Genomic DNA, 23,874 nt, shown 5'->3' with positions numbered 1-23,874 from the left:
GGTGTTCTCAGGGGTCCCCTTACTCAGGCAAATCCTCCCTGCTGCTTCCTCAGCAGAGGTGGCATTTCACCTTTCTCGCCCACACTTAGAATTCCCTGTAGAGGGGTCCTGGGAATGCAGAGCTATTTTGGCCCATTGAGGTCAAGGCTGGGGTCCCCAAATGCAAGCGCCTGGCACCACCAGCAGCCTCGGGCTGGGCAGTCACAGGGCTGGTCTGCTCGGACTCGCCTCCCGTGGACCCTCCCCAGGTAGTAAAGGTCACTGGCCACGGCCCACGTGGCCTCCGTGCAAGACCCAGGTCCCTTCCTGCCTTTACAGCATCCACATAACCAGTCCCTACAGTTAATCCGTGAAGCATCAGAACTTGGTGACTGACACAGTTCATCTTTCCCAGCAACTCTGTTTAAAGCTTTCTGAGGACAAAAGTAAGAAGACAATTATACAGATTGCGGAGACCAGAGAAAGAGCAGGAGAAAGAGAAGCTCGGAGAGACACAACCACAGTGGAAAGTGCACAGCTCAGCAGTTAACAGGGCAGCGTCCCAGCTGATAGGACGACAGCCCAGCACCTGAGCGCATGCACGCGCCTGATTAAACACAGCAACACACACCCGGAAGAAGGCTGTAAGCTGGGACACGTCTTTGCCAGAAGCAGCACGTTAACCGCTGCTCGTGCACTTCTCCAACTGCAGTCCTTTAATTCTTTCATTTAGAGAACAGTTTACATTATAATAGCCAGCATCACTTCTGTTTTAAAACAATTGATTATATGGCTATTGCCAAATTATGGACCCACTGGACATTTTCATAAGTGAAAACAACTGCAAATGTGCTTTGAGAGTTATCTTTAATTGATGAATCTGGTGACCTACAGACATACTGTCTAGTGGTTGAAGGGTAGCAGAACATGCCACTTACGGAGAAGGATTATTTTAAGCTGAAGACGATCAAGAATCCGCAGATGCAGGAAGAGCTCTCCGGCCTCTCCTTAAGTCCCTAAAGTCAGGGCATAAATCTTCCTCTGTGAAGGTAACTCTCTCCCCCATACCAGGAAGAGGACAGCACTCTTATCGTGGGAGGTAGAGAAACATACTGGAGACTTCACCATAAAAACCCCCATCTAGGGACCTCCCCGGTGGTCCAGTGGTTACGACTTTGCCTTCCAATGCAGGGGGTGTGGATTTGATCTCTTGTCGGCGAGCTAAGATCCTACATGCCTCACAGCCAAAAAAACAAAATATAAAAAAGCAGCAATATTGTAACACATTCAATAAAGATTTTAAAAATGGTCCACATCAAAAAAAATCTTCAAACGAACCAGCCCTCATCTTCCATTCATTCCGCCCTGTACCAATATCTCCCAGTTGCTTCTCCATGATTTATCATCCCCTGATGTCCAAACGCCCTTTCCTTTGTTAAAATGGTATCTAAGCCCCTAAGGCTAACTGCTTCCCTGAGTATTGCTCCTTTTCTCTGGACTCCCGTGCACATAAATATTGATAAAAATTGCATACCTTTCCTCCTGTTGGTCTGTCTTTTGATAGTTTAATTTGCAGGCCTTCGTGACATTTCCTAAGAGGGTTGAGGAAACGTTTTTCCTCCCCAACAGTTTTGGCATGGGCTGGGACTTCTCCGTCACTCTGTAGGCGGTCCCTGAGGTCGTGGGACATCTGAAAAACCTGGCAAAGTAAGAATCCCGGATTCCTGCTCAGAGTCTGGTCGAGTGTGGGTGACAAGAGCCACCCTTTGTCTTTTCCTTTCCAAATCTGGATCAGAAGGAGAACACGTCTGTGGTAATTAGTCCTTGGAGTGTAATGTCTTATGAATTCGGGTTTCAGCACCCTTGTTATTGCTATTTTCCCTCCCAAGGAGAGCCATCGTTTTCCTTAGTCTCTGTCTTTTGTGTCGTTTGTCGTAAGAAGGAGAATCATAGGGAAGGACACAGACATAGGTCCTGGAAGCAGCCTCACAGCCCAGCGAGTTTACGGTTTTCGCCACACCAGCACCTGTTTGGATAGACTTTGCTGCAATTCACAAGCAGAAGCAGCTTCTCCTTCCCTCTCGTTTAGTGTATTGAGAGCTCGGCTGGAATCCCGCGAGAGGACGCTCTCTCTGGTTTTCCACCTGCGGGGGGGCACAGGCTGTCAGGGCTGCCCCTGCAGCAGATGAGCCATCAGCTGGGCCTCGGGACGCCGGGCGCACAGCAGCGCTTTCCGTCCGACGGTGCCCGCTCTCAGGGGTGTTCGTCTAAACTCAGTTCTCAGCCCTGGTTGCCTTGTTGCCTCTTCCCTCCTTCCCTTGTCAGCCCTGCAAGTACCATCTCAGTGCTGCTGGCCCAGCATCACAGACTAGCTGGCCCTTCTCACTTCTGTGGCCGACCAGAGACAGGCGATTTCACAAACACCATTCTCACTGCCTGTCCTGAAATAAAGAAGGTCGCTCTTTGGGAGGGACCTGGATCATGGGGCCCACATCTCCTGCAGCCTCTGTGAGGACACCTCTTGCGTCCAGGATTAAGCCATCAGAAGGCTCGCTGGTTTTGAGTCCCATTTTGGAACAGGTATCTCTGGAGGTCTTAAATTATCAATGGCTAGAGGACATACTTGGAATTGGAAAAGCTTTTATATTTAAAAAGATTTTTTAGTGACAGCTCGCCCTAAAACAAATGTTCTATTAGTCCCTATGGCTCAGACTGAAAGAAGAACACACACACAAAAAAGCCTTAGCGCTGGGCTTCCCTGGTGGTGCAGTGGTTAAGAATCCTCCTGCCAATGCAGGGGACACGGGTTCGAGTCCTGGTCCGGGAAGATCCCACATGCCGCGGAGCGGCTGGGCCCGTGAGCCATGGCCGCTGAGCCTGCGCGTCCGGAGCCTGTGCTCCGCAACGGGAGAGGCCACAACAGTGAGAGGGCTGCGTACTGCAAAAAAAAAAAAAGTGATGCTTAGTCTTCCTTCGGTTATATTTATACGGATAAAAGTTTGTTTCAGAAATTGTGTGAAGTTCCTAGAAATTTGGCAATATCCTTGCTTTCCATGGTATGTCCTAATATAATGTTATCAGTCATTCCAGTTATCTTAACATGTTGTACTCCGCAGGAACAACCAGATTACCTTGTCAATTGCAAACTCTCATCACATCTCTAACTGTGGTCATTTTAAGCCTTTTGTCATTCACAGGCCGCTAGTTTTGACTCTGATATTTTCCCAAATGCTCTTGCAATCAACTACAGGCCAAAGTTCTTCATCTTGAACAAAAAAGCACCATCCTTTAGACTTGTGGGAAGGACAGGTACTCTGGGAGTACAGGCTCCTAGGGACCTTTGCTTAAATAACTTTAAGATCATACCATTGGACTGGGTAAAAATCTTCAGAACTAATGGAGAATCTGACAGATTCATAAAACTGCTAACCCAAGATCAAGCAGAACAAGAATCAATTACGTGGGACTAAATGAATCGATGAACAGTGGTTATGATTTTTATGGCTTTTTTTGTTTGAAACTGCAGGTTCTTTAATGTTTTGTTTTTCCAGATTTAAGGAAACCTTTTCCTCTTGTATCTTAAGCTATCTATACCTTACAGCAATTTGATGAAGTATACCTTTGTAAAGAGAGTTGAATCATTTATCTTTTCTTTCTACCTGATCTCTCCAGAATTTGAAACTCTTCGTGGGTATTCTTATTTTCATGGCAATCTGGTTATTTGCATAAGGTCAGCAAGAATGTGTTCTCCTGGGACTTCCCTGGTGGTCCAGTGGTTAAGACTCTGAGCTTCCAATGCAGGGGGCGTGGGTTCCATCCCTGGTTGGGGAACTAAGATCCCACCTGCTGCCTGGCATGACCAAAAAATATTTTTTAAATTAAGAAAGAAAGAATCTGTTCTTGTAACAGGACACAGTAGGAATTACTGGTTATATTACAAAGCACTGACTGGATGTAGTATTTGAGAATGTACACTGTAGTGTAAGTGACTGACATTAAGCTTTTTTGATTGTAATGTAAGCGCATGACACTGAGATATTCATTGCCAAGGCATCCACTTCAAAGACATTCATCTCAAATAAACATATTACCAGCCATATGACACAGTCACTAGCTAAACAACTAGATAAGGGGCCAGGCCATCCCGCCCATCAAGTGTCCCTACTAAAAAGTCCCGCGTAACCTGGATAGCTGACCATTTGAGTGACCTGCTTCTCCCGTCCTGTGTCCTGATTCCTATGTTTCAATTCACCAAGAAAGAGTGAACTCAGGAAACCCCAAGCACTCCACCCTTGGACCCTAACAAAGGCAGAGCCCCAGGTTCACATGTGCTCAGTCTCTCTCCCTTTCTACCCACAACCTCACTGCGCGGTCCTAGGGGGACCACGTGTGGCCATGTACCCACCAGGACCTGCGAGCAATAAACTTTGTCTTTTTAAAGTTCCTTCATGGATTCTGCTGAAGTGCATCTTGCGATCATAATAAGAACCACAAGGACCGGTCCAGCTGCAACATCGGTTCCAGTCGGGAAACCATCTGTGGGGTCCTTGCCACAGGTAATATGGGCTCAGGTGAGCGCCCCAGGCACTTCTAGCCAACAGCATCACTTTCAGTAAGCTGAGACTGATGCAAACGATACGTGCAATCAGATGTAGCCGGACGGCTCTAAGGAACTGAGGCTCATTTTATGAGCCAATACACATCCTTGGAAGACAAGCCTTGTGAGTTTCTTACAGGGTTTCCAGCAACTTTACCAGGTGAGTCACTTCCTCGCAGGCCCAGGAAACTCAGAAGGTTTGGAGGACATCTAGAAGAAAGGATTCACCCAAATTATAGATATTGCAGGCAAAACTGGATGGTGACCCTTGGCTTCGCTTGCTAGCCTCAAGAGACTTTTAACAGCCCAATCGGAGATCCCTTGTGAAAAGTCCCAGGGAGGTAAACTCAAAATCCCTCTTCTTGCTGTATTTCTGCAAGTAATCAGGCCAATTTTAATGAGACTAGTCTTACCTTGCAAACAAATTAGTCTTACTTTGATTTTCTTTGATAGACACGGGGGTGATTATAGAAAGAAAAATTATGTTTCAGTGGAAAACTATAGCACACCCCTGTGGGTATTAACTTCTATTACTTTACTGTCTTTAAGGTTTTGTTACCTACCTGTAAACTGGACTAAACACATATATAAAATCACCATGCTGTACACCTTAAACTTATACAACATTATATGTCAGTTATATCTCGACAGAGCTGGAAAAAATAAAAACTGGACTGGATCCCAAATTCCTCTCATTTCCTGCGATATCTGGCTACAACTTTCCAAACTAATGCTTCCAATTTTTTCCCATCCCTCAAACTTGAATCACTAAAATAAAAACGGCCCTTTTCCTAAAGCTCCGCCAGCTGAAGCTGGACAATTTGATAAAAACTTCAGAGAATTCACCACAGCAGCTCACGTGTGGACAACCTCCATGCCTGTTTCTCTGGGGGCCACTCAGTTCAAGTTCGCCAGAGTATCTGATGACATCATCAGAGACATTCACACTGCAGACCAGGAAAATCTGTCAGGGCTGCCTGCCTTCCCGCCATCTGAAGATGCTTTGAGCCCGACATCTAGAATCTTCTCCAGTGACTGTCCTCTGGACGCGAATTTAAAGCTTATTCTAACCGTTAGCCTTTCTCGGTTTGTTTTGTTTCCACAGACGTGTGCAGGGCTGAGAGACTGGGTCATCGTGCAGGGGACAATCCATTCTGGACTATGAGTCTTCTTGGGAAAGTTCCAGATGGGAGAATGATGGGGCTCGGGAAATGCTACTCTAAAACACGGCACCATGGCGTTTTGCATAGCTTAAGCTGAGGAATTTGAGGAAAAGACAGAAGCTTTTTTTTTCTGAGCTCCTCTCTACCCTCCCTCCCTGAAACAGGGCCCACCCCATACCCAGAAGAAAGGAGTATCCTCATCTCTGAAGACAAATGGATCCCAAGAAGAATCCCAGCGAACAGGCCTTGCTGAGTCTCCCTGTTCATGACACTTAACCTCCCACCCCTTGACCTTCCACATTCCTCCACGACTCTCCATTCTTCATCAAACACAGCATGAAAACACTCAGGTCCAACTGTTTCTTCAGACCTTCATTTCCTTACGAAGGTTTCCATTTCATGTAAAATATATTGAATAAATGTGTATGCTGTCTTTGTCAGTTTAACTTTCAGACCCAGTTTAACTTTCAGACCTAAGGGGGTGGAAGAAACCTTTTTCCTCACCCCCAAGAGCCATAGTAGCATCTTAAAAAGATGGCCTGTAGTCAGAATTTCACTGTGCACATGCATCTTCCAGGGCTCTGGTGAAGACGCAGATTCTGATTCAGGAGATCTGAGCTGGGTCCCAGGCTCTGCATTTCTAACAAGCTTCTAGGTGAGCTGTGGAAATAGCCAAATGATCTCCAGGATTGAAGAAGGAACCAGAACAGGAAACAGGTGTGAGTAGAGGCGATCTCCACTAGATCAAGGCCCCAGCCAGCCTCCCATCTCCTTCCCAGTTACAGACCCTGAGCACAACTCTCTGTCACCCCATACAGCCAGGGCAGGACCAGGCTCGCTTCCTGCCGTGATGTCACACACCCTGGACATTCCACAGTGTCCTGGAGACCACGCGGGAGAATCTGAGGGGACCTCAGGATAGCGTCCTCCTTCCGCAGCTGGAGGAACATGGCGGCTAATACAGGAGTGGCCGTCTTCGTCCTGCTGCTTTGCTGCGGGCAGGGAGCTGAGTTCCAGCCGATAAACATGACCACGGGTACAGTCATGGGGCGTTGCTGTGAGTGGGAGAAAACGGGTGCCTCCCCGGGCTGAGTCAGGCGGGCCATGGCCTTCTCCTGGGGTCCCTCCCCTTCATGCCTCCCCAGATTTACCGTTTATTGCTGGGGGAATGGAGCAAGTTGAAGTGTTGTTCTATATTTGAAGCTTTTTTTCAGATCCAATACTCCATGGGAGAGTAGCATACATTATATATTTTAACTTTTAATTATGGAAAATTTCTAGCTCACCCAAAAGTGGGAGAATCGTGGAAACTCCATCACCCGGTTTCAATCGTATACGTTTTGCCATCTTGTTTTACACACACACACACACACACAAACACACACACACTTTAGTTGTTACTGGAGCATTTTAGCATCGTCCAAGATGTCTTATGATTTTATGCAAACGCCTTCTTGCTAAGATAAAGGCATTTTTCTCTTACATACCTACAGTGTCATTGAAACACTAACGAAATTAACGAAACTCCCGTGCAGGGCTAGTACTGGCCCACACTCAGGCCTCCCCCCAGGTCTCAGAATGTCCTTTACAGGCGGCTGGTTCGAACCCCACCCAAGCAGGCCCCACCTGGCTCCGGCTGCTGTGTCCTGACCTCTGAGTTGAGGAAGGGGACAGTGGCCGCGCCCCCCCTTGCTGGGATGTGACTCGCTGGCCGAGGAGGCCGCAGGTGCAGACAGGGGCGGGGCCCCCCGACCCCCTCTTCCTGGCAGGAGGCTGCAACCCGGGTCCCCTGCTCCCCCCTCCCCTTCCTGCCCCCCTCAGAGGTCACCAAGGGCGAGCTCGAGGACAGGGGTCCCGACAGACCCCCGGCCCAGCTCCCAGGCCAGACGAGCAGGCCCTAGCGAGTCAGCACAGGGCCCATGCGGCTCCCCTGAGAGCAGGACGTGGCCCAGGCCGGGCCCAGAGTTACCAGGGGGGCGGGCCAGCCCAGCCTGGGTCTGGAGGTCACCCTGCCTGACCTCGTCACGAAGAAGCTACTGCTTCCAGCTGCTTTCCTGCAAGAAACTTTGAGTTTTGAGGCGTCGACCAAGGACGGCATCCTCTGGGTGCTGGGGTGTCGAAGGGTCTGTGACAGGTGGGGACGTGCGGTCACCCCACACCGCTAGGTTCCCCCGGCTGCCCGTTCCTTTCACGACTGTCGGGCCCCCGGTGCCCGCGGGAGCTGCTCCCGCACAGGCTTGACCCAAGCGCTCCTGACGCAGCCCCAAGTCGGTCCGTCTCCTCGCGCAGACAGAGACGTCCGCAGGTGACCGTCAAGGGCTTCCCAGCTCTGTTCTCCTAACGCGGGCACAGGGCGGGTGGGAAACTGAGAATGTCAGGGGAGGAGGCGTCAACAGGCACGATTCGGCGAGGCGGCTACCCTTGACAGTGCGCTCCGCAAACCGGCCGAGACCGCAGAACGTAAAGATTCTTCTGCTCGCGCTCGCTGGCTGGCTGGTACAATGGCTCCGCTATAATTGGGGACAGACACAAAACGAGAAGAATATTTTTAACAAAGTGCTTGCACGAGCAGCTGTGCCCGTTCGTAATGACTCGTTAGTGTCGCAGCCAAAGAGGACTGTACTTTTGTTTGCTGCGTTTACGGAGGTCAGCACACTGGGAAGCCATTGTCATCACAGCACGGCCCTCTTTATGCCGGTTTCCTGTGTTGTTCGAAGCCGCGGGCGCGCAGATGAGCCGATCGGTATGCAGATTGCCCATCATTAAAACTTGGAAAATCAGCGTCGTCACTGCTTTAGTGCTGGAACTTGAGCGCCTGCAGGCGCCACCTGAACGCTCTGTGCGCCCCGAGGGGACGGGGGCCCTGCCCGGCCGGCCCCTGGGGGCGGCTGCCTGCTCTCTGCTCTCCGCAGGGGCTGGAGGAAGGGGCTGACCCTGACCTTGAATGGAGGACCTGGAGCCGGACACCCAGCCCTAAGAAGAGGGGGAGGAGCCCTGGGCGGGGCTGCCGGGGGGCCGGCACTCAGAGTCCCCGCCCACTGCCCGGCCCGCGAGGCTGCTTCAGGTCGGCCAGGCCGGGGAAGCCGGCGGCCAGGAGCCCGGGGGCCCCACGGAGGACTGGCTGCCCGCGGTCAGCTCCCCCAGGGAACTCGGACCGCCCGGAATCGCTCGCTTACGGAAGAGGAGCCGGCGGGGCCAGTGCCTCTGCCCCCCCGTCCAGAGAGGCACAGGGCAGGTGGCCGTGACGGTGTCCCTTCCGCACGTCACATCCTCAGCCCGCCGGTCATACGGGAGCCGCGTGGGCTTTTTACGGAAGGACGTGCTGGTCCCTCTTCACCCGCCCGGCGCTCCTTCCCCCCGCGAGGGGCGGCGCCAGTGAGCGCGGCCCGGGAGCGCGGGTGTCACCTCCAGCGCCCGGCGCGCCACCCGTCCTCACCCCTCCCTCCCGGCGGGCCCCGAGTCCCAGGAGCCCCGTGCAGGGCCCCTCCCCCTCGAGCAGGTGGTCGGCCCCGCAAAAGCCAGTCGGCCGACGGACAAGTCGGTGCAAATTCAGGGAACGTTGTTAAACTATTGGTTTTTTTCCCCCCAGTTTCAGGCACTGAACAGCCAGCAAATTTAAGAAATCTGGATGACGATGTGGATACAGGATTTGGTAAGGAGGCTCCTCTTATCACACATCTGGTCCATGCCTGAAGGGTGTGGGTGACCGTCGGTGGGTGTGTCCCAGATAAGCTGGGGCAGCCGCGCAAGGTGGAGCCAGGTGACTTGGTTTGAGGCTGGGATCACGTTCCCACGGCCCGCGCAGGCCTGAGCTGCGGCGGAGTGAGACCCGCTTCAGGATGCTGCTGGTTAGGACGCGCAGCTCTGGGGCCGGACGGTGGTCAGCTGAGCTCTCGGGGAGAATCCGGCTCCACCAGGTCAGGGAGTGGCTGGGAAGAGGACTCACACTTGCCCGGCGGGTCTGACAGTTACTGTAGCGGAGAATTAGAGTCCGACACCAGCACCCGCTCCGTCCGGGCGACCCACCACCCAGAGCCCCAGACAACCTTTGGGAAAAGGTCAGAAACAATGGAGTCACCGGGATTTCTGATGACTTTCTGGGCTCAGCAAGCTAACCCTGCAGGGGAACTGCAGCCCCTGCCCTGCCCTCACATCCCAGGCAGAAAGTGGAGAGCCTTGGAAGTGAGAAATCCTTGTGTCTGGGAATAAGCCAAGGGGACCCACATGAGAACAGCAGAGGTGCTGATTCAGAGCTCGCTGCGCAGCGCCAGCCACCGTCACTGGCGTGTGGCAGAGACTCAGGCAGATGGGGCGGGGAGAGCTCATGGTGGGAAAGGGGGTTCAGGGGTGTCCTGGGGGATGTGCTGGGTGGACAGCTCAGGGGTGTCCTGGGGGATGTGCTGGGGGGACAGCTCAGGGGTGTCCTGGGGGAGGTGCTGGGGGGACAGCTCAGGGGTGTCCTGGGGGAGGTGCTGACCAGAAGCGGGTCCGTGTGATGGGTTAGGGGAGCACGTCTGACTCTCTCGCATCCTGAGTTGGAAGCAGGGAGGAGCACGGGAAGCCATCAGTCACTGATGAGGCCCGGCCGGCCCTCAGGGGGGCGCCGATCCCTGCGGGCGGGTGTTTGGCCTCCAGCGTCAGCTTCCTGCGATGTCTGGGTGGCCAGCTGGCTGCCCTGCAGGGCGCTCACGCAGCGGCCAGAGTGTTTTCTATGTTATGTAGGTCATCGTCCGATTGCACGTTCAATATCTCATTTCTCAAAAAGGAAAATTTTAAGTAGAAAAGGACAAGGTTTAAAACCACAGAGCTTTCTCACCTTGCACACCTGGTCGGCTCATGTCTACCTGAGGGTTCTTCCAGCTACGATTATACGCACAACTTACAGAGGTGTGGAAGTTTCCGGCAGCTTTTGGTCTTGGTTTGCCCACCTTTGGGGCGTCCCCAGCCCCCAGCCCTGAGGGCGACTTCGGCCCCTCTCACCCGAGGTTGTCCCTGCCCGCCGGCAGGGAGTGTGTCGTGCTGCAGCTGGGCTGTCACCACCCTCTCCGGGGACCTCTCAGGATGTCTGTGGGTCATGGCGCGGTGTCCCCGGAGGCCACCCCAGCGTCCTGCGCGTCACACTGACCGCAGGAGGCCTCGCTTCTCTGCGCTGGTCGGCCGAGCCCTGTCCCCTGCCTGGCCGCCGCGCCAGCCCCGGGTAGGGGCCCTGTGACAGCCGGAGGTCTGTGCACACCTCGTCCTGCCCTCACACACGGCTGGATGCCTCGCGACAGAGACCAGGGACCAGGGCTGGGCCGTTCCTGACCCTCCAGCACCTGGACCGTGTCTGGTACACATTAGGTGCTCAGTAAATGCTTGTGGTTCCCTTGAGTGTCCACTCTTCCCCGTGACCCCCGGTCTAGCCTGACGCCATGACGTCTTCGGGACTTAGCGGTGGTCCTTCTGCACAGTAGCTCCCAGCAAAGGGGCCGAGGCCGGCTCGAGGTGGGGGAGGTACTGCGGAGCAGCTGCAGCGGCCGCTCGAGCAGAGCCCGGGGGTGGGGGGATGGGGGGTGGGGAACCCCGCCCCGCGGGGTCCTGTCCTGTGTCCCCAGCAGCCCCACCAGGAGGCCGCGCCCCTGAGGTCGCCCTGGCCGGCCCTCCAGCTTGTGCCCCGGGGTCCCGGGGGGCGTCCACAGCTCCAGACATCAGGGCCGCCACCAGGTCGTCGGAAAGAAGCAGGGCTGCAGGTCCAGACGCTCCGCACATCCTGTACCCCCCACCCCGGCTGCAGGGGTCTCAGAGCGCCCCTGGGTGCACACAGCCAGGCCCTGGCCAGGCTCAGGCTCTCTGGGGAGGGAGCCACAGAACTGGGAGAGCCTGGCCCCATGTGTGGGGCGAAGTCTCTGCTTCCTGTGGTGCTTGCGGGCTTCTCCCCTTTCCGTGTGTCTCCACGTGAGCTGGAACCGGGGCACCAGCTGACAGCTTCAACTTCGCTGGGACTGAGGGGCTCCCAGGACTGGGGACTCTCATGCTGAACCAGGAAAATCAGGGCTCGAGTCAATACAAACCCAGAACGTGGATGGCCGGTCACATGACCACCGGGCTCGCAGCTGGGGCTCAGCGCTGCCGTGTATTCATTTAGCCTCAACCCCATCCCAGTCCATGTTAAGTGCTCCCTACATGCCCTGCTTCATTTGAACCTCGTAAAAGTCCCGATGAGATAAGCACAGACCCCATTTTACAGACGTGAAAACCCAAGGTTCAAGAGAAACATGTGTAAGAGCACAGCCAGTGAGAGCAGAACCAGAGTGTGGTCCAGGGCTGCCCGATACACAGTCCAGGACGCCTATGTTAGAAGCTCCCTGGCAGAGGTCAGAGGATGTACAGGAAGGAAACCCTGCCGCATCAGGTAGAAATCAGGAAAGATGCTCGTGCCTGCCTGCCGGGGGACGGCTAGAGGGAGGAGTCTCAGAGAGGGGACAGACGGCAGCAGGGGCAGGAAGGAGAATTACGACGCCCGGGCCGGGTTTCCAGCATCGTATCTCCGGCGGCATGTTTCTTGTCCAGGGTACCTGGATGATCTCAGGTTTTCAGAACTTATTTAGGGAGGCGGTGGTCTCCCCCCCAAGACAAGGTTCTTTAGAAACCAGGTCCATCTCCACGGAGCTCCTTGAGTCCCTGGTCCAGTCCAGCATTCGCCGCCTGCCTTAGGTCTGCGTAGAGCAGAAGCATGTAGGTAGGGTCTTGCATTGCTGGTTTAACTGTCCTTGTGTGCTTTTTCCAAGATGAAATTCTGGTCCGAGAGATGTTGGAGCCAAATAAATCATCATTTCTTCAAACACAAAGCCTCCCACCAACATCGACAAAGACTCCGACAAAGAAAAAAAGCAAGTACACATTTCTTAAAGCCTAATTACATGTGTTCCTAGAGGTCTGTGGTACATATGCACAATCCCATCATGGTCGCATTCTTTGAGGCCAGCTACTTCTGGGGCAAAAGCAGATGGAAATGTGGATGAAACAGTCGTCCCAAACATCTGCTGTAATCTCCCCTAGACTGGGGAGGTCACACCTAGACAGGCAGAGACAAGTCCCTTTATCCCGGCTGGTCTCTGGGTGCACGTGCAAGAAGGGCCTCGTGCTTGGGATGCAGGTGGGGTTTAGCCACTGCGGGAACCCGGGGCATACGGAAATAGGAGCTTTCGACCACCCAGCACATTTGATGCTCACCTAAACCTCTGAGAGCAGGGCAGTGACTACGACCCCATCCGACAGGGGATAAAAGTAAGGTCTGGAAGAGGACTGGCCCGAGGCCCCAGAGCTAGTAGTGAACAAAACAATGTGCTTTCCCAAAGTGCAGCTTCATGTGGTCCAAATGCATACAGATAAGTCAAATAGCACCCTGAGACCCAAGACGGAGCATTTGACCCTCGCTCAGGAGAGAGCAGCATGGCAGAAATCTACACGCAGCGCGTGAAAACACATTCAGCAGCAGGGACGTTCAGCATTTTCTTGAAATTTTACATCCAGATGGAAGTTCCAATACCTCATGGAACATCTGCTAAACAGCTGGGTTCAAGGAGGTCAGATGAAGCCTGACTGTTTACATACTAGGTGGCCAGAGCACGTTTTCAGTAGAAGTTGAAAACTGTGTTAGCATCCCGAGCTAATGTTTTAAAGTACAGTATGGATGAAAACTTTCGCGGGAGTGTACATTTATGTTTTCCCTCATTTTTTTCCCATGCTGTTCATCAAAGACGCCCGTATTAAAATTAATTATCGGACTGACACTAAGACGATGCAACATGAAGATCAATTCTCTGCCAGGAAAGAAAATGAACTCTTCTTTAATGGTAAATGCAGCCGGGCAGGTCCCCCCGGCCCCGAGCTCCGACGAGGTGGGAAGACAGGAGGATGCAGGCAGAGACGCCTCCCTCACTGGGGATGAACACATGATTAGAGAGCGAGCTTCCTTCCCCCGGGTCGGGCAGATTTCCCGCCTCTGTCGGGGCTCAGGGACCCAAGCCTCCACCTCCTGCCTGTGGGTCTGACCCAGGACCACTGGACAGACATACTGTCCCGCAAGCAGGTGGACGCCCCAGCCGAGGAGGGTGCTGCGGTTCTGCCCGTTCCTCCCCAGACCTTTACTCCGGTCATTGCTCCTCCCTGGAGTGGGCGGGACAGGGAGAGCCCACAGTGTCCCCCAGGGGTGCCCCCAAGGAATGGGAAAAGCGTCTCCCCAACCAATGAACTTGCTGGAATAAAGACCAGGGAGCCAAGGCTCTGAGGCTGCAGGGCCAGCATCCTGCGGGATAACAGAGCTTCCCTTTGCCCTGAAGACCAAGCACAGGAAAGGGGGCACAGCACAGCTCCTGGGGCTCCCGGCTGGGTCCCGAGCTGGGCCATGGAGGCGAGACCAGGTCACGGGGGAGGGGAGCTGGCTCAGCTTCTCATTCCCGAGCCCCCCCGAGCTTCTCCGTCGGCAGGGCCCGGGAGCCTGCGTTTCAGTCTGTTCCTCAGTCTCTCCAGTGAGCCAGCCTCTGGTGTTTGGAAGATTGGGCAGGAATAGGGTTCCAGTTCCAGCTAATATTCCTCACACCTCTGGGTGCGTCCCGCTCCGTTACTTCTGCAAAGAGCCCGATGGGTATAAATTAAATACAGCTGGATGTCTTTGGTGGTGGGCCCACACTGGGAGAGGTTACAGGGTGAGTCAGGTCCGGCCGCGAGCTGGACTGGCCTGGGGACACAGCGTCTCTGCATCACACGCATCGAATTCATTGAAGAAGTGGGAGGAAGTGAGGACGGACCTAACGTCCCGGGACAGGCTGAGATCAAGTCGAGGGAGGGGTTGAGTCGGGGTCAGGAGTGAGGGGGAGAGCCTGCATCAGAGGAAGCGCAGGCCCGCCAGGGTCCTCAGAGCGACCATGAACTTCCCAAACCCGTCGCGCGGCGCGGACGGCTGCAGAGGGGACCACACCCCCGCTGTGTTCGTCCCTGGTCGCCCCTCAATCCTGAGACCGACCTGAGGGCCTGGGCCCCCCCCCCCCCCGTGCAGCTCCCTGAGCTGCTGGGACCACAGTAGATTCATCCAGACCCTGAGGCGGCTGCCAGGCTTTACCGCCAGCGGATCTGTTAATGGAATTGTTTTGCTCCTAACCGCCAAGCGTGACCGAGAGAAGGTGGAGATAAGTTATGAGTTTGGAGCAGGGCAGGCAAAGGCTGGCCTAGGAGGGAACGTGGGGGCAGAGGGCAGGGCCCTGGGCCGACACTGTGAAGAAGCCGCTCCACTCTGTCCTGGCATGTGACCCCCGATGGAACCAGGGCCCAGGGCACCACGGGGGGCAGCCATCCATCCCCGCAGCAGCTCTGAGCGGCGACTTCAGGGCTGCTCACTGTGCTTGCTGCGCAAAGACCCTGAAGCTGCCCTTCAGGTGTTTCCCTGTGAGCAGCGGCAGCTGGTGGCCCACTGATCTGTTGGGTCCACAAGCTTCCTGACAAATGGCCACTGTCCTGTGAGAGTCAGGGACTGCTCACTGGCACAAGCCCGGGCCAGCCGCGACGTGTACGTGAGACAGACAGCCACGTACGACAAAGGGAAGGGGGCCAGACCCAGCGTCCCCCTCCTGCCACGCCGTGTCCCTCTGCCACGTTCCAGTGAGTGATGTCACCGGCAGAGCTGCCATGGCGCGTCTGGTTCTGAGACACTGGCTTTGAACAGCCTCCTCGTGTTACAAGGCTGGGTACCTAGACCTTTGTTGTTCTGGCTCCTAAAAGAATGCTCGGGCCAGGGGACCGCAAGTCAGGCACCTCGGGGTCAACAGCCTGCCCCTCCTTGCACATTGGAAATGCTTTTGCTTGGACGGGATGGCGAAGGGGTCCATCCCTTGGTCTTTGGAAAGGCTTGTAGCTTGTGCTCCTCGAAGGACCCGTGTCCACGGCATGAGGGCTTTCTTGGAGCAAGCAAACAGCGCGTGCATGTAGCGGCCACTTGCAAGGTGCAGCTGATGGATTTAGAAGCACACAGGCAGCGCTGGTGATTCCCCGTCACGCAGGCAGACCCGTCCCTTAGCCACTGCCCCTCCTCTTTGTAAGCCATGTCCTGCCCCCCTGCCCAAAGCTGCAGGACGTGAGGAAAGGTGTCACGAGAGCAAAGTCCTGCATTGGTGGAGGGCAGATCAGATGAAGCACCAAGGTTGCCCGGACACTGTGTTCGTGGCGGCATTTTCATCTTCATCGTTTAGACTATTTTAAGCGCGATTCAGCTAGTGAAGGTCTCCTACATTAGCAAGAGCTTGGGTGTGGTGAAAGTAGACAGCGCCTCTCCCAGCTAGAGAATAAAATTATTCAGCTGTATCCTGAATTTTTCAGGTGGAGAAGAGGAGGCACTGCTCAGTGAGGGATTACCCTGTATCCGTAGCGGGTATAGGTAGACAGGGAACTGACCCCCAGGCAGGACAGGAGATGGTGCAAAGAGGTAGTTGGAGGTTTGCAAGAGGAGATAAAAGCCTTATTAGCATTTTAGTTTGGTCACAGTAGAAGCCTGGTTGGAGAGCTCCAAGAAGGGCGCGGTGACACTGGGCAGGAGGTGTGGGTGACCCTTGGGTGCAGGTGAGGTCTCCGAGGCTCATGGAAGAGCCCCCTGGCTGGAGCGGAAGCAGCAGGAAATTGCTGAGCAGGATGGAGGGCTGTCACCCTCAGCAGAGATTATGATGGTGCATCTGAACAGAGGTATTTATTTGCAGAGTGCTCTCGGCGATAGGCAGATTGTCTCCAGCTATTTATAAATGGAAGTGGGCTGCTGCTGTGTGCGCGCCCGTAATCCCGAGTGTACAGACACGCGCGCGCGGCAGCGTGTCTGGGGAACAATAGCGTGGGTAAAACAAGGACAATGTGAGCATTTAAAACAGTGTCCATTGTGAAATCATTTTAGACATAAAAAACCTGCAAATGTGCACGAAGAGCTTCCTGTGCTCCCTTTACATGGCATTCCCCTGCTGTGAACATCTTAAGCAACTCAAATACAATCACGAAAACCAGGACATTACCATCAATGTGATACTATCGAATAACCTATAGACCTGATTCGAATTTTGCCAATTATCTTACTAATTTTTTTTTTTTTTTTTTTTTTTTACTGCTCCAGGATCCATCCAGGATTCCACATTGCATTTACCTCTCATGTCCCTTTAGCCTCCTCCAATCTGGGAAGTTCCCTAGTCTATCTTTGCCCTTCACGACCTTGAAGGGAACTGGCTAGTTCTTTCGTAGAATCTCTTTCAATTTGAGTCTCTCTGAAGAGAGAGACTCAGAGAGTTTTTGGTCAAGAATGTTAAAGATGTGATGCAGACATATCTCATTACCAGGGATGTTCACTTCATCACTTGTTTAAGGTGGCGAATACCAGGTTCCTCCATAATGAAATTAATATTTTTTGCGTTTGTAAATAATTTGTATCTTGCGGCGAGATACTTTCAGACTGTGAAAATATCTTATTTCTCATCCTATTTTCACCTATTTAGCATCCTTTGCTTCTTACCTGCAAAAATTATTACTGTAGTATTTGCCAAAAGGTGATTTTCTGTTGTCATCTCTCCTTCTACATTTATTGGTTAGGATTCTATTGTAAGGAAGAACTGTTTTTTCTCCTCCCTTTATTTACTTGTTTATTCCATTATGTGTTTACATCAGTGTGAACTTACTGATAGTTGATACTGATAGTGGGTAACAAACCACTAATATTTAGTCTCTTGGACTCTCAGATTTGGTTCTTGGGGGCTTGGCATGCTGCCATCGCTTCTGAGTACTTTCTAGCTTTCTGGCAACACAAGAAACTCCAGGCCCCTCCCTCACTTTCCCTGGCCCAGCCCTGGGACCAGCCATGTCTCCAAAGAGCCTTGGTCTCTTGTATTGGAGAATGGTAGTTAGAAGTCAAGATCTGGGGCTGGGAGTGTTCACTGCTCCTGGCGTGTCATCGTTTCCAGGCCCTTCCAATGGACAGAGCCAGGAAGATTTCTGTGCGTACAGATCCATCTATTCCACATCCATCTGTTCAGATGAGCCCGCTGACCCCAGGCCTGTACCACCGGGCAATTCTGAGCTTCATCCTCTCCTTTTAACTGAGCCAGAAACCTGGCTCTCAGACGTCACAAGAGCTGACCCCCTTGCTCAGTCCTAGAATCACAGGAAATAGTTGCTGACTTCCTAGCGTATACCCACGCCTGTGAAAAACAAATTTCCTATCAGACAAGAGCTGTGTACAGACTTTTGTTCCCAGCCTTACAGTATACCGTCATGTACTGCTTTCCAAAGTTCCTTACTGGTTCCTTTCTTCCCATCCCCTTCCATGCGGTTCTCTTATTTACCTATAATGTTCCATCTGGGGTTTGTATTCCATTTTGGGTCCCTCTCCATCATGGTTGATCTCACTTATTTATTCTGGAGTGTGTGAAACGTGACCCTGGTTCTAACAGAAAGCGTAGGACACTGGGAAGTCTCACTCCACCCCGCCCCCTGCTTTCCACCCGTCCCCTCCTGCCTCCTGTAGTTAAGCAGCCTCACTCCTTCCTGGCTTGTCCTTCCTGTATTGTCTTGGACACAAATGAGCAGGTGCATGAAAATGCTCCTTTTTGGGTACAAGGTTATTCTGTTTACTGTTTTATATTGTATGTTTTCTTTTTTAATTGAAATACAGTTGACACGCAATATTATGTTAGTTTCAAGTGTACTACATAGTGATTTGACATTTGAGTACATTATGAAACAATCATCAGGACAAGTCCATTAACCATCTGTCCCTAAACAGTTATTACAGTATTATTGACCATATCCCTTATGCTGCATATTACAGCCCTGTGGCTTATTTATTTTATAACGAGGGGTTTGTGCCCCTTAATCCCCTATTTTGCCATCCTCCACACCCCTCTCCTATGGCAACCCCCCATTTGTCCTCTGTATCTAGGAGTCTATTTTCATTCTGTTATATTTCATTCTGTTTTCATTCTGTTTGTTTGTTTTGTTTTTTAGATTCGACATATAAATGACATCATAAAGTACTTGTTTTTCTCAGTCTGACTTACTTCACTTAGCATAATACCATCATAGTATATATCTTCTTATCCAGTGTTTTTTAAGCCACTTTATTGAGCTATGATCATGTATGTTTTCTCATAACCTCTCCTTTCTTACATGAAAGGTAGCACACTGTAGATATTTTGTACTTTCCTTATTTTAACCTAACAATATATACTGTAAAGCGCTCCGTGTTAGTTTGTAGAAAGCGTCCTCATGACTTTTTTTTACAGTTGCATAGCTCCCCGCTGTGTGGACGTTAATACAGTTTATTCAACCATCCCGCTGTGCACGGGCTTTCAGCTTATTTCCAATATTTTGCAAACAGTGTCGAGATGGATAACTGAAGCGTGTGTGTTTTCATTTTGTTGGAATGGTATCTTCAGGATAGATAGCTACAGTGGATTGCTGAGTCAAAAGATGAGTGTAGTGCGTGTGTGGTTGTGTCTGAACCACCAAACAGCCCACAGGAGGCTGTGCCGGTTTGTGTCCCCACCAGCAACATATGCGAGAACCTATTTCCCCACAGCCTGGGCTGCAGAGTAAATCATCAGACATTTCCATCTCTGCCAACCTGACAGGTGAGCAATGGTACTTCGGAGTTGTTTAAATTCACATTTCTCTAAGTATAAATGAGTGGGAACATCTCATGTTCATGGGTCATTTTTATATATTTTTGTGAATTATCCGTTGACATCTTTTTCTCATTCTTCTATACCTTCATTTTTAAGAATTCTTTATACATGAGGGATATTGGTCTCTGTCTGTGATGTACGTTGCAAACATTTTCTCCCAGTTGGTCAATTGTCTTTTGATGTTGCCTGAAAGTTTATAAACACAGGCTTGTGTGGGGGGGTTATGGTTTGAATTGGTCCTTTCAGCATGTTCTGGTCAAGCTGGGAAACATAGCTTTAGAGCCCTGGCATTGACACTGCTGAGACACTTGGTAGAAACAAATGCAAAACTACTTTGAAGAAACAGCCTCAACCAAGCTACACGTGATTTCCTCAGCCAAAAGCACCGCCAGAGATGAGCTTATAATTCACATACGAAACATGTAAGGAGGCAGTGCACCACGGGGGAGAGTAAAAATAGCAGGTTCAGACAGGAAACTCAGGTAATGGAACAACTTCACAGTGTAGAATGAGCATGCTTCGGAACTTTTTCTTACTTTGAGGTTACAGAAAGCTACCAAGAACACTGTTCCCATCCTAACAATGTGCTGTTTGTGACAGCAAGGTGATATTTTCCTGGTCCCTATATGTCGGGTATCAAACCTAGACATTGTTAATATTATGTTGTTTTGATTTAATCCTCTGGAGAACCATTGATGTTTTTATTTTAGCCATCATTCCACCTGATTAGGTTCACATGGTACATTTTGTCTTGCCGTGCGTGGGTGGTGGTTCAATCTGTCACTTTTTTATTTTTTTGGCCCCATAGCATGCGGGGTCTTAGTTCCCCAACCAGGGATTGAACCCGTGCTCCCTGCAGTGGAAGCTCGGAGTCTTAACCATTGGATCACCAGGGAAGTCCCACAAATCTTTCACTTCTCAAAGTGTTTGCTCTGGTGGTTTGAGTGTCTTGTGTATATACAAGTTCGAGGATGAGGCTGGGACTTGCGGGGTTCCGTACATAGAATTAGGAAATCCACTTTTCCTGCGTTCTCCCCTCCTGAATTCCCTCAGGCACTCTCTGCTCCCAGGGACTCCTAGCCTGTTTCCTACGGCCAGGATGATGGATTTCTATCTGAGTTTTGGTTCTCATGACACAGCATCTCACCACCACTGAGGCTGAGCCTTGGGGCAAAGCCAGGAGAGAAACAAACACAGACACATGAAATTCATCCCGTCATGGGTAATGTTTCCACACCTGCTCTCTTCTCCAAAGCCTCAGGTCGTTCCTATGTGAACTCTGCGGAGGTTTCGGTTGTGATCGTCGGGAGAGATGACACAGACCTTACACAGGACTTAGAGCACCAAGAGGATACCTAATTCCCACTTGGGCTTTTTTAAAGTTTCATGAAATGCAGACCTTCCAGCCATGAGAAAGTGCCAACAGAATGGAGCCTGAGCTACATAGTGTCACCTCCCCTGGGGACCTTTTACCTGCAGTTACTGCTTGACCACCTCCTACTTCCTCCCACAGCCCAAGTCAGCTTTTTGGTTTTTTTGCGGTACGCGGGCCTCTCACTGCTGTGGCCTCTCCCGTTGCGGAGCACAGGCTCCGGACGCGCAGGCTCAGCGGCCATGGCTCACGGGCCCAGCCGCTCCGCGGCACGTGGGATCTTCCCGGACCAGGGCACGAACCCGCGTTCCCCTGCATCGGCAGGCGGACTCTCAACCACTGCGCCACAAGGGAAGCCCTGTGTATAATTCTTGATCTTGATCATTGTGCTTAATTTTTCCTACAGAAGAGGACCAAGAAATACTTTATCAGATTAAAAGCCTAGCAGCTCTGGAAAAAATCACTGCAAGTCTTCAGAAGGCTTTAGGTAAAGGGAACTGGGGGCCACCCGGCGATGGATAAGTGTGGAGGACGAGTCCTTGTGCTGGGATTCTCTTCCCTGGTGAGAAGGGACATAAGGCGTCCACTCGAGGGCCCCGCGTGCCCTGAGAGCAGCTCTGGAGGAGCAGGCGGCGCCGTCCCGGGGGCACCAGCGTGGGCGTGCAGGGGTCTCCTGGCCCACCACGTGCGCGTTGCAGGAGTCCTGGGCCACCTGCGGGCATCGCCTCCCTTCCCGCTGAGCCGAGCGAGGCCGTGCCTCTTTCCCAGGAAGAACTGGGATGCGGGGCCCCACGACACAGCCACGTGCGGTGGTCTCCTGCCCCCGTGACCGGGCCCAGGGAGGCCCCGCGCGGCCTGTCGGATGCGCCCTCCTCTGCAGGCGCCCCCCACCCCGCCTGGGACCCCGCTTCCCCACCCCCCAGGCCTCTCCAGCTACGACCCCCTCACCGCTGAAGTCGGTCCCCGCATTCCCCCGTGCCTCCTGCCCTGGGCCCACACTTGTCACCGGAGCCTTCCTATGAGCCTCTCCCCTAGGCTGGCCTCCTGTCCCCCCGGCCTCTCCTAGGTAGACTTGGCAGCCGCGTGAAGGCTCCAGGCCACTCCTCCAGCGCACCTGTCACCCGCAACCGGCCTCACCTGACGAGCCCCGAGCACCTGCCTCACGCCAGGCACTGTCTCAGTTCCCGGCATTTACCACCTCCAAGCCCGACCCAGGGCCCCGCCCTCGCCGAGCTCTCGTCCCAGGGCCTTGGGGAGGCTCAGGGGGCCTCAGCGGCCCAGCCTGTGGGAGCCTCTGGGTCCTGACGCTTCCCATCGGCTGCTCCCCCAGGCCCCCATCATCCTCAGACAGCAGGGCCTCCATCCTGTCCTCGGTTCAACGCCCCTAGGAACGGGGTTCCAGGCTCGGCGCTGGGACCTCCCAGGGGTTCAAGGTGTCGCCAGGCACAGGCCCAGCTGCTCCGAAGTGGGGCCTCCCCACCTTGGACTTTGGGGCCAGAGCTCGTCTGGGGCGCCCCCCACCTCCCTGCCGGCTCTTTCCCTTCCTGGCTCACTGAACGTCTCCCCTCAGCCCACGCGCCCCACTTCCCTCCATGCAAACACGCCCGGGTCACCTGGGGCTCTGTCCTGCGTCTTTTTTTTATTTTTGGGCAGGGGTAGGAGTTTATTAATTAATTTATTTATTTTTGCTGTGTTGGGTCTTCGTTTCTGTGAGAGGGCTTTCTCTAGTTATGGCAAGCGGGGGCCACTCTTCATGGCGGCGCGCGGGCCTCTCACTATCGCGGCCTCTCTTGTTGCGGAGCACAGGCTCCAGATGCGCAGGCTCAGTAGTTGTGGCTCGCAGGCCTAGTTGCTCCACGGCATGTGGGATCCTCCCAGACCAGGGCTCGAACCCATGTCCCCTGCATTGGCAGGCAGATTCTCAACCACTGCGCCACCAGGGAAGCCCTGTCTTACATCTTTAACATCCTCTGAGCCCGACCAGGGTGACGCCCAGCACCTTAAACTCAGAACTCCCCGGCCGGCCTCCTTCCCCCACTGGATGCCCACCTCTCCCGTGTCCTTCCAGTCCCCTGGCTCCTCTGGGGAAACTGAGAAGGACTCACTAAGGTGCTGTTCTGACTCCCAGCTGGTGGGGCTGGGTAACAGTTAAGAGTGCAGGATTTAGAGCGCCCCAAGCTGGGTTCAAATCTCCATCGGGCCCCCAGTGAGTTCTGTGACCTTGGGGTAACCTTGGGCACATCCTAAGGCACAGCGTCTTCGTCCTCAAAGTGAGGTATTCAGAGCACCCGTCTCATTGGGGTGCAGGGGATTGAACGAGGTGATGTTAGCTGAGTGCTGAGCCCACGGTCTGCACACATACCCGCCCACCCGGACCTGTGGGAGGGCCGCACCTCAAGCGGCCCTAGGAAGGCATTTGTTCTGAGTCAAGGACCACAAAAGAGGGGATCAGCGCTGCCCCGCACTCCCCAGCCTCACTGGGGCTCACAGGGGTGAGTGAACCGTGGGAGCCTATGCAGGGAGGCAATGCAGGCTTATAGGGACACCTAGAATTTCTCAAGAAAATCTCCTCTTTCCAAACAGGAAATTCTCTCCAGCAAAGAAGAAAGAAGTGTAAAAGTTTGTTCGAGGGAGGCAGAAACCACAAGGGGATGCGGAACCTAGCCTGAGAAACCAGGACTGCTCACTCACCCGCCGCCTCCAGGCAGAAAAACAAAATAGAATTACTAACCATTCTGTGTGAAGGAGAATCGTTTTATTCAAGGAGTGCCAAATAAAATGAACCTATTTAACTATTAAGTTAGAGGCAGTGTGTTTTTTTTCCTTAAACAAAAAAAGAAATTAAAATCTAATTGAGCCTGAATAATGTGTCCGAAGTTTCTATTGTCTACCAGGATGAGCTCTGAGAGAAACAACCTCAGAGGTTGTGCAGTCGCCAGTGTCCTCCAGAGAAACAGAACCAACAGGATGTGCATATAAATACAGAAAGAGTGATTGTACAATAATTGTGAAGAATTGCGTCACGTGATTACGGAGGCCGACCAGTTCTGAGAGCTGCAGTTGGCCATCTGGACCCAA

General features: G+C 52.8%; 1 protein-coding gene across 1 annotated transcript; it reads left to right on the top strand.

Moving 5' to 3' along the window:
* The first annotated feature begins 6,687 nt into the window (after nucleotides 1-6,687).
* Nucleotides 6,688-23,595, top strand: LOC132508742 (proline-rich protein 2-like). The gene is made up of 5 exons (XM_060129094.1): nucleotides 6,688-6,775; nucleotides 7,561-7,633; nucleotides 8,652-9,391; nucleotides 12,507-12,608; nucleotides 23,380-23,595. Exons 1-5 carry the CDS (start codon nucleotides 6,688-6,690, stop codon nucleotides 23,463-23,465), a joined length of 1,089 nt encoding a protein of 362 aa, XP_059985077.1. The 3' UTR covers nucleotides 23,466-23,595.
* The last annotated feature ends 279 nt before the right edge of the window (nucleotides 23,596-23,874 follow it).

Source organism: Lagenorhynchus albirostris, chromosome 18, assembly GCF_949774975.1.
Source record: "Lagenorhynchus albirostris chromosome 18, mLagAlb1.1, whole genome shotgun sequence".
Lineage (NCBI taxonomy): Eukaryota > Metazoa > Chordata > Mammalia > Artiodactyla > Delphinidae > Lagenorhynchus > Lagenorhynchus albirostris.
This window is presented reverse-complemented; position numbering and strand designations above follow the sequence as displayed.